General features: G+C 41.5%; 1 protein-coding gene across 2 annotated transcripts in view; it reads left to right on the plus strand.

The window, feature by feature from the left end:
* The window catches only part of TECPR2 (tectonin beta-propeller repeat containing 2), a 59,721-nt gene extending 45,223 nt beyond the window's left edge, over positions 1-14,498 (plus strand). For both annotated transcript variants that reach the window (XM_042446115.1, XM_042446116.1), the window contains exons 19-21: positions 9,066-9,207; positions 10,512-10,661; positions 12,485-14,498. In XM_042446115.1, coding sequence (XP_042302049.1) covers positions 9,066-9,207; positions 10,512-10,661; positions 12,485-12,642 — 450 coding nt within the window. In that variant the 3' untranslated portion in view covers positions 12,643-14,498. The remainder of the gene's footprint in view (positions 1-9,065; positions 9,208-10,511; positions 10,662-12,484) is intronic.
* Positions 14,499-15,421: the final 923 nt, after the last annotated feature.

A 15,421-nucleotide genomic window follows, 5' to 3' on the forward strand; every position in this document is an offset into this window, starting at 1 on the left:
TCCTTACCTTTGAGCCATGACAATTAAAGGGGTGTCACTGGATTAATTCTGTATTGCGGATGCAGTCTAAATTTTAAAATTCTGATCCCAGATAATTCAGATGAACTGAATTCACCTCACAGTCTTTCCGCAGAAAAACTGTTCCTCTGTATCCTTTCTCCAGCAGTATCATTTAGGATAGGTAGCAGGAGGCTTGAGCTATTTTGCTGCTGCTATTGTTTAACAAAAATGTATGAAAAACTTTTTCATACATGTTGAAGATCACCCAGAGATTTCCAATAGCTAGAGATCTACCTTCTCCTCACCCCAACTTATGATAGAAAGCTGCTCCCAAAATATAGTGTCTGCCAGTGGCAGAATTTAATTTTGCCAATGACAAAATAAAGTTTTTGTAATAGCAAGGCAATTTGAACCATCAGTCAGATTGAGTAATTTCCCATTATTTCTGGACTCATGTATCATAAAATTTGCTTGTGAGGTACTGAATTTTCTTTTTCAGTAATGCTGATTGTGTAACATAGCAGAATGCTGGGGCTACATGGTTTGTGTCACTATTAATAAAGATCATAAATCTGCAGCCTAAAATAAAATTGCCTTGCTTGGATTTTGACAGGCTTTTCAAGGTAACAAGACTTTACCTCTGCTACTGAATCAGAATATGGGTAGTAGTCTATGCCATTGATGACTGGCTAATTGTTGATAAATGTGTCCTTAGCATCTTGTTCTTTCAGTCTGTGGGATAATTCTTGATTTCTTTGATGTGAAAGCAGATCACCTGTTTACCATTCTGTTCGCTAAACTGAGAACAGTGGTCAGCTAAATGACAGATGTGGTTGCTACTGAAATATTGAACAAAGAACGTAGTCCGTTATGCACATCTAAAATGTCTAAATAATCTGCCTGTTTACTTTATAAGAGTTGCTCTTTTTTAAATCTTTGGCAGGTTTAATCAAAGGTTCCTTTTCTGCTCTGACATTTGAAAATCTCAAGAGTAAATCTGTCAACTCCGGCTCTTTTTGTTCAGTACAATGGTTTTTTATCTTACCATGCAAATTGGATTTTGTGTAGCTTTGTAAAAGTTCTTACCAGCTCTGATAAATACTTCTAATACAGTCTTTAACTCTACATGGCAGAGTGAAATATAATACCTCTTATGTGTTGGGTAGAATTAAGCCCTTTTTATTAAACTGTCTTTTTTTAGATTTGCAAGTTATCTGTAGTTGTAATAGCAGGGGATAGATTTATCTTCATAAATGTGTACATACATGTCTGTATTACACTGCCAGTTCATTTTTAATGGTATGTTTAATCATTATGGACAATATTTTCATATTCTTCTAATAGATTTCTAGTTTCTCAAAATATTCCTTTCTTACATCCTAATGTTGTAAGGGACAACTTTGGTGGATACAAAAGCCAGTTTTCTGCCCTGGTATCCTCCAGAGGCCACACAGACTGCAGAAAATGGAAACAAATGAAATTGCAAGCTTCCTTTTGGGCCTTTTACACTATGCTCTTGTCCCTTTAACTGCCATGACTACATCCTGTGGAGTTTGTAATTTTGTGAGGCACTAGATCTTTCTGAGTGAGATTCTAAATCCTCCTCCTTAAATTGCAAATCTCAGGATTTCACAGGATGTTGCCACGGCAGTTAAAGTGGAGTCATACTGCTATAACTGTATAATGTGAAAGGGCCTTAGGCTGTTCAGGAGAGATCTTCAATCAATTTAAAAGGTAAATTGACTCTCCTGGAGAAATAACTCAACCCTTTTTGGACCAGGGGGAAAAAAACAATCCCAGGAACCTGAGGGTCAGCCCCAGAACCACATTTTTCCCAGCCCAGTCCTAAAGATACTTGCTTCAATGCTAAAATAAATTACCCTGATAATATTCATGGAAAGAAAGTTTCCCATTCCTCCTCACATCCCACCTACATCTACTGCACTTTATCAGCATAAGTTCTTATTATCAGTTTTGGCTCTTACACCAGTTCTGCCTCTTCCTAGAAGTGGAGGGCCTAAAGATGGCAATGCACATGCTAGTAATCTCAAGGCTGGACTTCTGCAATCCTGCTGTACAATGGACTCATTCTTTACCAAGTTTGGAAACTTTAATTAGTTCAAAACAATGCCATCAGATTGGTTACTAGTACACCTAGAGGTAACCATAGTACATAAATATTAAAATCAGTCCAGTGGCTTCTAATTAGTTTCCTGGCAAAGTACAAAGTGTTGGTTATTACCTTTAAGGTTGTACATGTAGGCTTGCCATATCCCGGTGGGGGGGGCGTGACTTTCCCAGTTTTGGACCATGCCGCACGGTCACGGTCCGGTTTTGCCTCTCTCCCAGGGCGGGTCCCCCCCCCCGGTTAGAGCGCCGCTGCGCTTACTTGCCGCTGCCATTTTTTGTTTGTGCGGTGGCTCTTGCCGCCGCTGCCAATGCGGCTGTTGATGTGGCCCCCCCTGGCCGCCGCCGCCACCGTTGCGGCCTTTGGCACCCACCCAGGCCCTGTGCACCGCGCGCCCACACTCCCAGTTCTGCTGTGGCGCGCGCAAGGCTCTATCGGAGGCTGGAGCTCCTCCTATGGCTGGCAGGCTGGCCACGTGGGCTGTTGAGGGACTGAGGCAGTGGGCAAAGGTGGGCAGCGAGAAGCAGCAGAAGCAGAAGCAGAAGCAGCCGACCACCCGCCTCTACCTCCTCCTCCTTTGCTGCCTCCTCCGCACGCTCCCTTTCCATGGCCGCGGCTGCTCATGCAGCCGGCCGGCTACCCTCTTCCTCCTCCTCCTCCTCCTCCATGCCCTTCTTTCCACGCTTCACGCGCCAGCCTAAAAAGGGAGCTTGTCCCCTTAAGGAGGAAGAGCCTCGGAGGAGGAGGCGAAATGGAGGAGGACTCTGGGCGAGGGGAAAGGGCTCTTTCCTGGCCCCATATGGCTCCAAGCAGCAAGAGAGTGCTTCCTACTCATTTAGGTTTTTTAGGACTTCAACTCCCAGAAGCCTCAGCCAGTTTAGCCAACTACCAGGGATTCTGGGAACTGTAGTCCAAAATAGCTGGAGAGCCCAAGTTTGGGAATCACTGACAAGATGAAAAGCAGGAGGAGGAGAGTGGTCATTTCCGGTCAGCCTTCTTTATTTATTTCTTTTTTCAGGGCAGGGTTGTGTAAAAGAGTCAGTCTGGTTTCAGTGTATTTATTTTTATTTTATTTTATTTTTGGTTAATTTTATTACTAAAAATATATAAGTTTCCCTTGGTTTTTTATTTTATTTTTGGTTAATTTCATTACTAAAAATATATAAGTTTCCCTTGGTTTTTTATTGTATTTTTGGTTAATTTTATTATTAATAATATATAAGTTTGCCTGTCTAGGAATAATGCCAAAATGTCCTCCATTTTGATCACACCTAAGAAACATGCATTTATATTAACATTAAAAAAAAATCATCAAATTTTTTGCATGTCCTCCATTTTTTAAAAATGTGCCCTACATTTGAAAATGTTGTCCTACATTTGTCCCGGTTTAGAGGTCTTGACTTATGGCAACCCTATGTACATGGTTTGGGTTCAGGTTACGTACAAGATCATCTTCTCCTGGATAATCTGGCCTGTACACTCAGGTTCTCTGGGAAACATCTTCAGTCAGCCAAAATTGGACACTTTCTTTGGCTGTCCCCAGTCTGTGGAATGACCTGCTGGAAGAGATTCATCAGCTCGAGACAATGCCTGAGTTTAAATCACAGCAGTAAAGCCCAGCCTCTTCAAGCAGGCCTATGTAGATTAAGTAATGATTTTAAAGTATTTGTTGATGGGTTTTAATATGTATTAGCTTTATGTGCTCTTTTAACTGATGTTATTATGTGTTGCTGTACCTTGCCTCGATCCAAAGAGAGCAACAGGTAAGAAATTGTCATTATCATCATCATCATCTTTAACTCCAAAAAAAGTGTCTGAAGTATTGTCTAATCCTCCTGAACAATGCAGGTGGGATGCAAGAGGGTAATTGCATAAGGGGGTGATGGGAAATGTTCCTTGTGTTAATTTCCTTACGTTAAACTAGTATAGGATTCAAACCCAGGTTTGAGCTGTTTCCCCCCTCACCCTTAGCATTACCACATTGTTCAGGAGGATCTCTGGACCTTCTATAGAGGATTTTCAGGGATTAGCAGTGAGGAGAAGAGAATGAAAAATATTCATTCAGTGACGTTTTGTAAGTTTGTCTTTCAGTGGTCCAAGAGAGAGAACTGCATACATGGAAGTTTTATATTATCATTTTCCTTACCTAATCAGATAATATTAGGCAGCCTTAACCAGGGAAGGCCCATGGTGTTTTTATGCCTGGGGCTGGAGATGGAAATATCACCTACTGTAGAGTTGAAAATTTAATAATAAGCATAAGTGACAATTACCTGCCAACTAAGGTGGACCTTGTTCACACTACTTGAAGCTTAGGTAGGGCTTCTTGACCTACTTAAGTGTTCAGCCTTAGAAAGAAAAGGGAAGGATAGTTAAACCAAGCATGTGTTGCCTTATTTTTACATGAGGGATTAGTTATGCTATGTACAGTCTTGAGTTGTGTTTACTGTAGCTCTGTACAGTACATTCTTTTACTCTTACTGGGGAGGGGGGGCGAGGGCAGTAAGAAAAAAAGAAGGGTTGTGGGTTTGTTTGGTATCATAAATGAAACTGAAAAGGCAACATCTGATGGGTGATACAATCCTTCCAGCCTTCAACTACAGTGGGTCCTTGGTATTTGTTGTTGTTTGGTCCCAGAACCTCCCCATAGATACCAAAATTCGTGGATGTTCAAGTCCCATTACATGCAGTGGTGTGGTAAAATGGTGTCCCATATATAAAATGGCAAAATCAAGGTTTGCTTTTTGGAATTTACATTTAAAAATTATTTTCAAGCTGTGGATGTTTGAATCCATGGATGAGGAAGCTGTTGATATAGAAGGCCTTGACATAGGGAATTTAAATTGTTGTAAATAAAACCAACAGTTTGAAATCAAATCTAGGAGGGGTGCTTGACTGAAAAGCATATGGGGTGACATGGTAGGTGCAGGGACATCCTGTATGTGAGCCTCTCACATCTCAAATATTTTCCCTTGTGGGAAATCTTTCATGGGCCTATTTTATGAATATTTTAGCAAATATGAACAACATTTTACTTTGCTGTTGTGACTTAAATCAATCACCTGCGCAAGTGATGCAACAGTGCTAACCAAACTTTAGGAAAAGTGTGGTGTTGTGAGTGGAAGAACTCAGTTCAGTTTTTCACTAAGCTCATTAAGGCCCGGTACACATGGGCCAAAAACACCTTGTTCCCACCAATATTAGGGTTCTGGAATGCACAGCAACTGCATGCTCCGGAACCCTGTGACAAGTGGGTGGCAGCCTCCCATCCACACGGGGGGTGCCATCTTGGCGTAAACAATATGCAGCATCTGCACCTCACTGCGCATCACTTACGTCATGAGTGTGCCAGTGGTGCACTCGTGACATAACCCAGGAGCCGCAAAAAGAACTCGGAAGAACAAGGTTCTTTTTGCCGTGGAGGGATGCCGTACTATGGTGGCTGCAGCATCCTTCCCCCGGTAAAACAGGCGAGTGCAGGCTGCCGTTTCAGGACGGTCTGTACTGTGCCTGTGTTGCTGAGCCAGTCAGCCATTGCTTTTCATCCTTGCCTATTTCATAGGATTGTTGTGAGGATTAAAAAGGAGGTGGTGTGGGGATGGGCTTGTGGAAGGGGGTTGAGAAGCAGGATAGGAATCTAAAAAATAATAGCATCATTAAAATTATGAAAATAAGCACTGTAATGAAGCATTCAGTACCTTGTACCAAAGGCTAAACCACATCTGTCTGTAAAGAAATTTCCCATGGAATCAGTGACTACTTCACTTTTGGGCCCCTCTTGCATGCAGTTGTTCTTTAGCCACATCTCACAACTCACAGTATTTTCTCAGCTGAAATCTCACAGAAAGGTAACAGACAGACACAAGATAGTCTATAAATCTGTTCAGAGGTTTTAAGAGGACATACTCATGTTTGTCTAAGCACATGTTCAGTGATGCCTCACTATATTTTCCTCTGGGTGTCCAGTTGTACTTAGAGAATAAAGCCTGTAAAATAAGATTGCAGGATAAAGTTCTGTAGTGGGTGCTGCTTTTGCACTACCCCTCTCAAATGATTTTCAGTAAAGCCTTTGTTTGGCTGCTTCATTTTGCAGTGATGATGAAATTACAAATAACCTTTTTGTCTTGCTTATACTGTCCATATTTGACTCCATTTTTCCTCACTTGTTTTTATCTCCCAGTCCTGTTTTCATAACACAGCTGTGAGGATGAACCTGTCTCTGAATTGTTGACGATATGATGTCATATTTTGTGAATATCTCTGGGCTTTCTTCTTAAAACCACCCTGCTGAGTACACTTGCAGTATAAGTCCAGTTATATAAAAATCCACCCCGGCCCCTTCTGAAAAGTATTTTCCTTTTAGGGTGCTTTCAGTCATACACTTCTGTTATTGGTTCACTCCAAGATTTACACCATTGTTTGTGTTTCTTTTAAAAATGAAAAAAAAAATCTAAGCATTGATACAAATTCCTAGAAACAAGATCTACCGAATCTATAAACCTCTGAATGATGGGTGCAGAGGAGAAATAGTAGGAACATTTTTCCATCCTCTCCAGCCTGCAAATTTTGTGGCCAGATGGGAGTACTGACTGAGATAGCTCTTTGGTAAAATCCACCAGGCTTTTACTTTCTTATGCTAAGGGCAGGTAATAGGCAGTAATCCATTCAAAGGCGTTAGAACAGGGGTAGGCAACCTTTTTGAGCCGGGGGCCGGGTTGGTGTCCCTCAGACAACCGGGGGGCCGAAGCCGGGGAGTGGAGCTTCCACCCCCGGGGGCGGGGCCGCATGCTGGAGGCAGAGCTTCCACCCCAGGGGCGGAGCTTCCACCCCCAAGGGCCATGCCACCTCCTCTTTGCCGGCCCCTGACGGGGCCCCAGGCCCTGTCAGAGGCCAGGAAAGAGCCGGCGGGGACCGCCAGCGCTGGAGGCCTCCCCGTCTTTGCTGGCCCCTGACGCCAGGGCCCCGCTGCCGCCGTCGGAGCCCTCCTGGAGGGCCCCTGCGACGGCAACTGGCCTCCCAGCGGAAGGGGGCCGGCGGAAAGGTGGCTGAGCAATTGGAGGCAAGCAAAGGAATAGACAAACAAGATAGGAATAGACAAAGCTTGGCACCCTTCCAAGGTCGTTAAAATGAATACCCCAGCTTGTTGGGGGCAATTAGCTTACACATTGTAAACTGTTTACGAAGTAGTTTTTTGTGGGTTTTTCGGGCTATGTGGCCATGTTTAGGGAGTGCTTAAGTACATTGATAAGCTGTATAGAAATGTACTTGTTATGGCTATGGTTTGGGTTAATGGAGTTTTGAAGTTCACAGCAAGCACACAGTGACTTGTAATGGTAGGTCTAATATACTAGAAATCCATATCTTGCTGAAGTAGGTACGTGCAAAGATGGCTGTTCACTGTGTATCAGTCCAGCTCATAAGGTCTGCTTTGGATGTGATAAGACAAAGCACATTTTTCCAGAAGGTGTAACAGAGCTGTCTGTCCTTAGAGAGCTGCAGAAGAGGATCAGCATTCTCCTGCTATAGTGCTTAAATTGTCTTTCAATGAGTGGCCCAGGAGACATTTACATTGGCTGTCCTTATTATTGAAGATAATCCCTCTTATGACTCAAGGAACTTCATTTTCAAGTATTTGCTTTTCAGGGGACAAGGCATTTATTGCCTATTTCGTTTGCTCCCACCATCCAGACACTGACACAAATGCAGGAATGCGTGTTCAGCACCCAGTGAACATAACGTGGGGGACTAAAAATGTTAGAGATAGATGTCACCTAAGCATAGTATGCCAGAAGGAGAGAGTATCAGAAATTACCTGTGCAGTTTAGACAGTTGCATGATGTTTCTCCCAGTGTGCCATTGGCATGGGAGAGGCCAAAGTTTAGGTAGACTGGGATGCCTCTTTCCAACCTGGCTATGTTAGAAACAGGAACATAGACCATGCAGTTCAAACGTTCATTGGGTGTGATCTGTGGACCCCTAGAGACTTAAAATTAAATGTATGGCACACATTTATGAATTAAATCACACATTACAGGGCAAGAGGAAATATTCTACACCAGTCATTCCCAACCTGGCACCTCTTCCCCAGAGAAGAATTAAGCAACAAATTCCATCATCCCCACTGGTAGAGTTAAGTAGTGTATTGGCTGAAGATTCTGTGAGTTCTGGTTTGACACTTATTGGAGCAGGGGTAGAGACCAGCCTGGGAACAGCTGTCCTGCGCTTACTTGACCATTTTAACTTGTGGCCCTTTCAGATGACACAGATACTGCAATATGATTCCACTTTCTAACTCTCATGGCTGAATCCTGTGGAATCCTGGGGTTCTTAGTTTGATGGTATACTAGAGCTCTTTGGCTGAGAATTCTAAAAGTGATATTATGCACCCCAGGATTCCATAGGATAGAGCCATGACAGCTAAAGTGGCAATATATATGTAGTGTGAAAGGGCCCCTGGAGGAAAGTTCTTCTGATAGTTTTTGTGAAGTTCATCTGACTTCATCCATGTACCCTGACTACACCCAATGTCTGGATGGCCTCATTTCACACCTGTTGAAGTTTCTGAACACCTTATTTTACAGTATCTGTAAAAAAAAAATTGGAGATGCAGTTGCTAAACCCAAGTGCTTAGGGATATTTCTCTCCCATTCTAATATTGAACAGATAGAATGTTAGATTCTCAAAAGATTTGTAAAGTCTTTTGACATTCAGAGCATTCTTTCCATTATTACTCTCACCTCCCCTTTCAAAATAGGATTTCTGTGTCAAAGGGTGATTGATAACTCGAGAGGGATGGCATAGTTTCGTTCAGATCTTGCTGGCAGACTTCTGATAGGCATCTGGTTGGCTGTCATGTGAACAAAAAGTTTGACCAGATAGGCTTTTGATCTGGTCTAGCAGGGTTCTTATGTTTCCAACCTTAATTTGTCTTTTCCAGCCAGTTGGAATCAATCTGATCAGTGTATACTCAAGTCCTAATGATCAGAGTCTATGGGCGATAGACAGCAAATGGAACATTCATGTCCGCATTGGGATTACTGAAGAGATGCCTGTAGGCACAGATTGGGAGCAGATTCCAGGTAAATATTCTTGATGTACATATACAGATGCTACTGAATGCCGGCAGTGTGCAGTCTGAATCTGAATTTAGACAGTTTTATCACTGGCTTAATTTCTGCCATTGTCTTACACAATTTTCTTATCCCATGTCGTTGAACATTTCTCTCTTTTCTGCACACCACCCCTCATGCAGGAATAATCTTCAAAAAGTGTGAGATAACTTGTGGAACTCACTGCCACCAGGAGTGGCGATGGCAGGTACTAGGTTAGATGACTGTAAAAGGGAACTAGACAGATTTATGGATGATAAATCTAGACCTGAAGAGGACAAACCTATGTCATTCTAAATGTTACTGTGGCCTGTTACAGACTGCCCAAATAAAGCTGCTTGGGGTCTCTTTGGAGGTATGCTGTTTAAATGATGCATGCTTCCTAAGAATCCAGAAGCTTCACCAAAACTGCCCTCCAGTGCTTAGGAATGGAGTGTGGCTTTGGCGCGACCTCTGGACTCTTAGGACCCCATGCATCATTTAAAGAGCATACAGTACCTCCAAAGAGACCCGAAGCAGCTTTATTTTGGCAGTCTGTAACAGGCCTGTATTTCACTTCCCATCAGCCTTAACACCATAGCTAATGGTTAGATGTTGCAATCCTCGAAACATTGTATCAGTATTTACTAGCCATTGTGGCCATTTCAGCTTAGGCCCAAGAGAGGACTTTTTTGAAACAGGAAGTGACTTCCACTCGCTTCCTCTTGTTTAAAGCAAACCGCTCCTGGGCTTATAGTGGCCCATGACTGCCCCAATACATGGTGAAAGTGCCCTCCACACCCCCTATTTGGGGTGAAGGTTTTTTGGGGGGTATATTTTTGCCCCAGGGGTGGGTATGTGTGTGGGATGCAGCCCTCCAAGCTTTCTTAGAGGTCTAATGCAGCACCCTGTCTTTCCACCATTGCCCACCTTTTCTAAGGTGATACACGACTCTGGTCCAAAACACACTGCAGAAACAATCCACTTTGAGACTGCCGTGGCTCAATGCTAGGGAATCCTGGGAATTGTGGTTTATTGTAGCACCGGAGCTCTCTGACAGAGAAGGCTAAATGTCTCACAGTGCTACAGTTCCCAGAATTCCCTAGCACTGAACCATGGCAGTTAAAACAGTCTCAGACTGGATTATTTCTGCAGTGTTTTGGACCTCTGTTATTGCTGCAATAGACTTAACACAGCTTCTCCCTCAAACTATACAATACTTGTATCCTGAACTGTTTTATGTGACTACATTCTTCACATTAAGCAAGTGTTCTCTTCTCCTGTTTCTGCTTTAGGGCTTCAGGCCTGTGAGCTGGCAATAAGCACACGGACTGTTTGGGCACGCTGTCCAAATGGGGACATTGCACGACGGTATGGCATTACAGATAAAAATCCGGCCGGAGACTATTGGAAGAAGATTCCAGGGAATGTTTCTTGTTTGACAGGTAGGTATGTTCTTTGAAGTGGTCAGTAGCCTTACAAGGGTTATAGCAGGAATCCTGGTTACTTAGGTTTTAAAAGGTATAGTATGCTGGCTGTCTCAACTCAGTTAGCTTTTATGTTCACAAGATCCCAGTCATGCTCTATCCCAGGAGCATGATACCTGGAAACTTTGCAGTTTCTCTTCTAGAGGTTCATAGGACATTCGTTAAGCAGAGCCTCCACAGACAGCCTTAGGCAGAACTTACAAAATTGGGCTCTGGTTCCTTTAGATGGGCTGATGTGTTTGGAGGTTACAGTATTTGTTGCCACACACACACACACACACACACACACACACACATCCATCCAAACAATATTTCTATTGTCCTGGGCCATTATCTGGCAACTTCCAGATCTGGCTGGTTCTTTCTTTCTTTCTTTCTTTCTTTCTTTCTTTCTTTCTTTCTTTTTTTTTCTTTCTTTCTAATTCTGAGGCATATTGAAACAAAATGGTGATAATAAATGGTTTTTACTTTTTAGTTACTTTGCTGTACATCAGTTTAATGATACTTTTCACTATAGCAGTAATATATATATTGCATTCTGAGATTAGAAAATGTCTCCTTCAAAACCATAGGATCCCTTCAGCAAACCACTCTCTAATGTTCTTGTTGTTTTAAAAAAAACAACCTTTTGAAGAGTCCTCCAAAGGGCTTCAAAATAATCCTCAAATGAGCAAATATTAGTCATGACAGTAGAAATACAGAACATTCTCATCTGTTGTATTGATTTTTGAAAGTATCGTCTTACGTTTAGAATCATAGAGTTAGAAGAGACCACAAGGGCCATACAATTCAACGCCCTGCCATGCAGGAATTCTCAATCAAAGCATACCCGACAGATGGTCATCTAGCCTGTTTAAAGACCTCCAAGGAAGGAGACTCTACCACTCTCTGAGGAAGTGTGCTTCACTGCCGAAGAGCCCTTACTGTCAGGACGTTCCTCCTAATGTTTAGCTGGAATCTCTTTTCCTGTAACTTGCATCCATTGTTCTGGGTCCTGTTCTCTGGAGCAGCAGAAAACAAGCTTGCTCCCTCCTCAATATCACATCCCTTCAGATATTTAAACAGGGCTATCATATCACCTCTTCACCTTCTCTTCTCCAGGCTAAACATCCCCAGTTCCCTAAATCATTCCTCATAGGGCCTGTTCTCCAGACTCTTCACCATTGTAGTCACTCCCTTTTCGACACACTCCAATTTCTTAATGTCCTTTTTGAATTGTGTGCAAGGAACTGGACACATTATTTGTAATATTATCATTTCCACGTATTGGCTAGAAATCATACAGATACAAATAACACTGCACATGCAAAGTTATACTGACTTTGCAAGTGGTGTCAGACTGCATTAATGTCATTCTTGCATTAGACCTGTTGAAATTATTCTGTTAATATCAAATGGGATTCAGTTGGTACCAGTTTGCATAAACAGGGATATTTGTATGTGGTATCTATATGATTTCTAACCAATACCTGGAAGTGATGTGTTACAAATTCTTCATGTCTACCTTAACCCACATTGATTTTAGTTGATGTTTTCTCAGCAAGGCTAAGATTGGCTCAAACCCAGTATTGCTGGCACAGATAGGAGATGTGATTGACTCTGTAGATTGGGGTGGAGACCCTATGGAGATGTTAATGAATTAGTACTCCCATCATTTCTTACCATTGACCAACAACATCTTTAAGACTACAGATTTCCCAGCCCTGCCTTCCACCACTTCTTGATTCAGAGTTCTGTTATCATGTCAACTTAACTAAATCTGGTAATCTTTTCTTCCACAGCTACCTTTCAGGATGAACTGTGGGCAGTTGGTTCTTCAGGAAACCTCCTTCATCGTCTCACAAAGACCTTTCACCATTCTCACACCTTACAGAAACATGGCAATGCTTCTATTTCATTTCTCTCTGATGATTTTGAAGATGAGTGGGAAGTAATATGAGGTCCTCAATGCTATAAAATAATCAAATAGCAAGAAAACATGCTTTGAAATCCTGTTACATGCCAAACACCAGACGTTTAAAGCCGCAGACATTTGGCAGTATTAGCACTTTGATATATTTTTTAAAAAACTGACTTGTCTAATAAGCCCCGAAATTGTGTAGTAAACTGTCTTGTTTCAGTTATCTCTCGGATGAGATGGGCAACATGGCTTACTGAAATTGTGAACTTGTCTTTACTGTAGCTGTTCCATTGGAAATACAGCTTATCAGTTTAACCATATTAGCAGTAAGATTAATTTGCTCTAGCATGTACGTGAGTATCTGTTACTACAGTGGAAAGGCTGTCTGTTACATTTACAGAAAGAAACATTCCTTGGTAGAAAATGAAATTAATGATGCATAGTTGAACTGAAAATATTTAGGGGATCATTTTCACTTTAACTTCCAGGGTTCCCTTAATCCTTTGTTTTGGGTGAATTGGGTTTTAAAAAAATCCACACAGACACACTATTTTCATACATCAGTCTGGATTCAGTTTTCTCCAGATATTAATTCTCTTTATGCATCTACCAGCACATGAATGGCTTTTGTTCCACAGTACCTAAGACAAGGCTAAAACAACATAGTAAGCTAGACTTGTAAAATAAAGTTGGGTCTCTAGGTGGCAAGTAGCATGACATGGAACTGGATTGAATTGTGCCTGTAACCAGAGTAGATTCCTAATTTCCTTTTTGTACCATAATTTAAAATAAAAACAAAAATGTTATGATAATAAAGAAATTTATCCCACATGAGAGTTTGTTATAGCCATCAGGATGTGTCTTCTCAACACTCAATTCTTTAGCTACATTAGCTACATTTTTGCAATGTCTTCTATATGAGATGTTTACAGTGGGGGAGTGCATAACTTTATAATTTACTAATCACTGCATCTTTCATTTCACAAAGGCTACTTTACTTAAAAACAGTTGTTAAGGAAAATGTAATTCCAGTGACGTAGATTTTTTAAAAAGTTTATTTGACGTCTCCTTGGAATATTTTAAACAGCTGCTAATGAATCTGCAGATGAGCCAACTTCCAGTGGTGATGGGGAGAAATATGTGAACTTGAGATTGTAGTAAAGCCATGTAGTTTTTCCTTAAGAAGCCCTGTGCTAATTTGTGGAAAGCTTCTTCTCCATAGTGAGTTCACTTTGGTCACCATCCATCCCTGTTTTGCAAAGGTGCTTGCATAATCAGTGCTTGTTTGCTGGTTTGCTCTTTCAGTTTACGGTGACTAGGAGGTCATATTTGTTTTCCTCTGAGAGAGGATCACTTTTGCTCGATCCCTTCCTTATCTATATATGGACTTGGCCTCAAGAGTTTCTTTTTTTAGTCTGTCACTGAACCATAACCAACTACTCAGCTACTGAAGTTTACTAGCTCACTGAAGTGGATGGCTTTGAGAAACTCCTTGGCAAGTGGAACTTCAAAGCTGTAAAAGAATCCAACACAGCCCTACTTTGAAGCCAAAAACTTCTGATGAGTGGGGGCAGTGAGATTTGGCTGAATGTTCATATTACAATATTGGGGGGAAATTAAAGACACATTTTATATATACTTAACACTTTTTAAAAAGCTTATGGTAATGGCTTAGCTTGCTACCATTTGTATTCCTTATAATAGTGCACCTTGCTTTGTTCATGAATATGAATTGGTGTTGACAACCCTTCTAAGGCAATGTGCCCCCCCTTGTATTGTCCTCCCTAACAACCAGAAATGTTTACCATCCTTAGTTTGATTTCTGTACATTTGTGTTTCTCTTCCCTAGTACTTTCTGATAAGTGCAATAAACTAGCATTTTTCTTAAAACATAACTCTTATGTTTGTTTTTAATATAGCAGTACTAGATGGATATCGTGAACCAACATTGTGAAGGATTTTATTTGAAACTAAAGAGAATACATTTGAGTCCTTAATATCTTGGAGTTTGGTTCAAGGATCCCCTGTGGATACCAAAACCCTGGATGCTCAAGTCTCATTAAATACAGTGGCAGAGTAAAATGGTGCCCCTTATATAAAATGATACTTGGAATTGAGCCTTTCAACTTTTTGTGTCCTAGTATTGGATTTATGGCATCCTGACTTATCAGTATTGATGATCAGTGATGATCTTGGTGAAACTCAAAATCAGATCCTTTCTCTCTGTCTCAGAAACTACTGATTAGTGATTTTTGAGATTACTTTGGTTGGCTACATGATGTACTGCTAGGCGTCTGCTCAAGAAAATACCCCATTCACACTAGCTGTAGCTAATACTAGAAGGTATAACAACTGCTCTTTCATATCACCTTCTCTAGTATGTGGAGAAATTGCTTTTTGCCAAAGGTTGGATGAAATTGCAAGTGATTATTTCCGGTGCATTGATTTGTAGCAAATAATTGATGTTCCTAACAGGGCATGGTTTCCAGACCCTTCACCATTTTAGTTGTGCTCCTTTGGACAGTTTTCTATTCTATCCAGGTCATTTTGAGTTTTGATCCTGTCCTGTGGGGTATTAACTACTCCTAGTTTGGTGTCATCTGCAAATTTGATAAGTATGCTCCCAATTCTGTCATCCAGGTCATTGATAAAGATGTTGAATAGCACTGGGTCCAGGACAGAGCCCTGTGGGACCCCACTGGTCGCTTCTCTCCAGGATGAAAAGGAGCCATTGTTGAGCACCCTTTGGGTTTGGCTGGTCAACCAATTACAAATCCATGTAACTGTTTCATTGTCTCACCCACATTTTACAAGCTTG

Source organism: Sceloporus undulatus, chromosome 1 (genome assembly GCF_019175285.1).
Source record: "Sceloporus undulatus isolate JIND9_A2432 ecotype Alabama chromosome 1, SceUnd_v1.1, whole genome shotgun sequence".
Classification (NCBI taxonomy): domain Eukaryota; kingdom Metazoa; phylum Chordata; class Lepidosauria; order Squamata; family Phrynosomatidae; genus Sceloporus; species Sceloporus undulatus.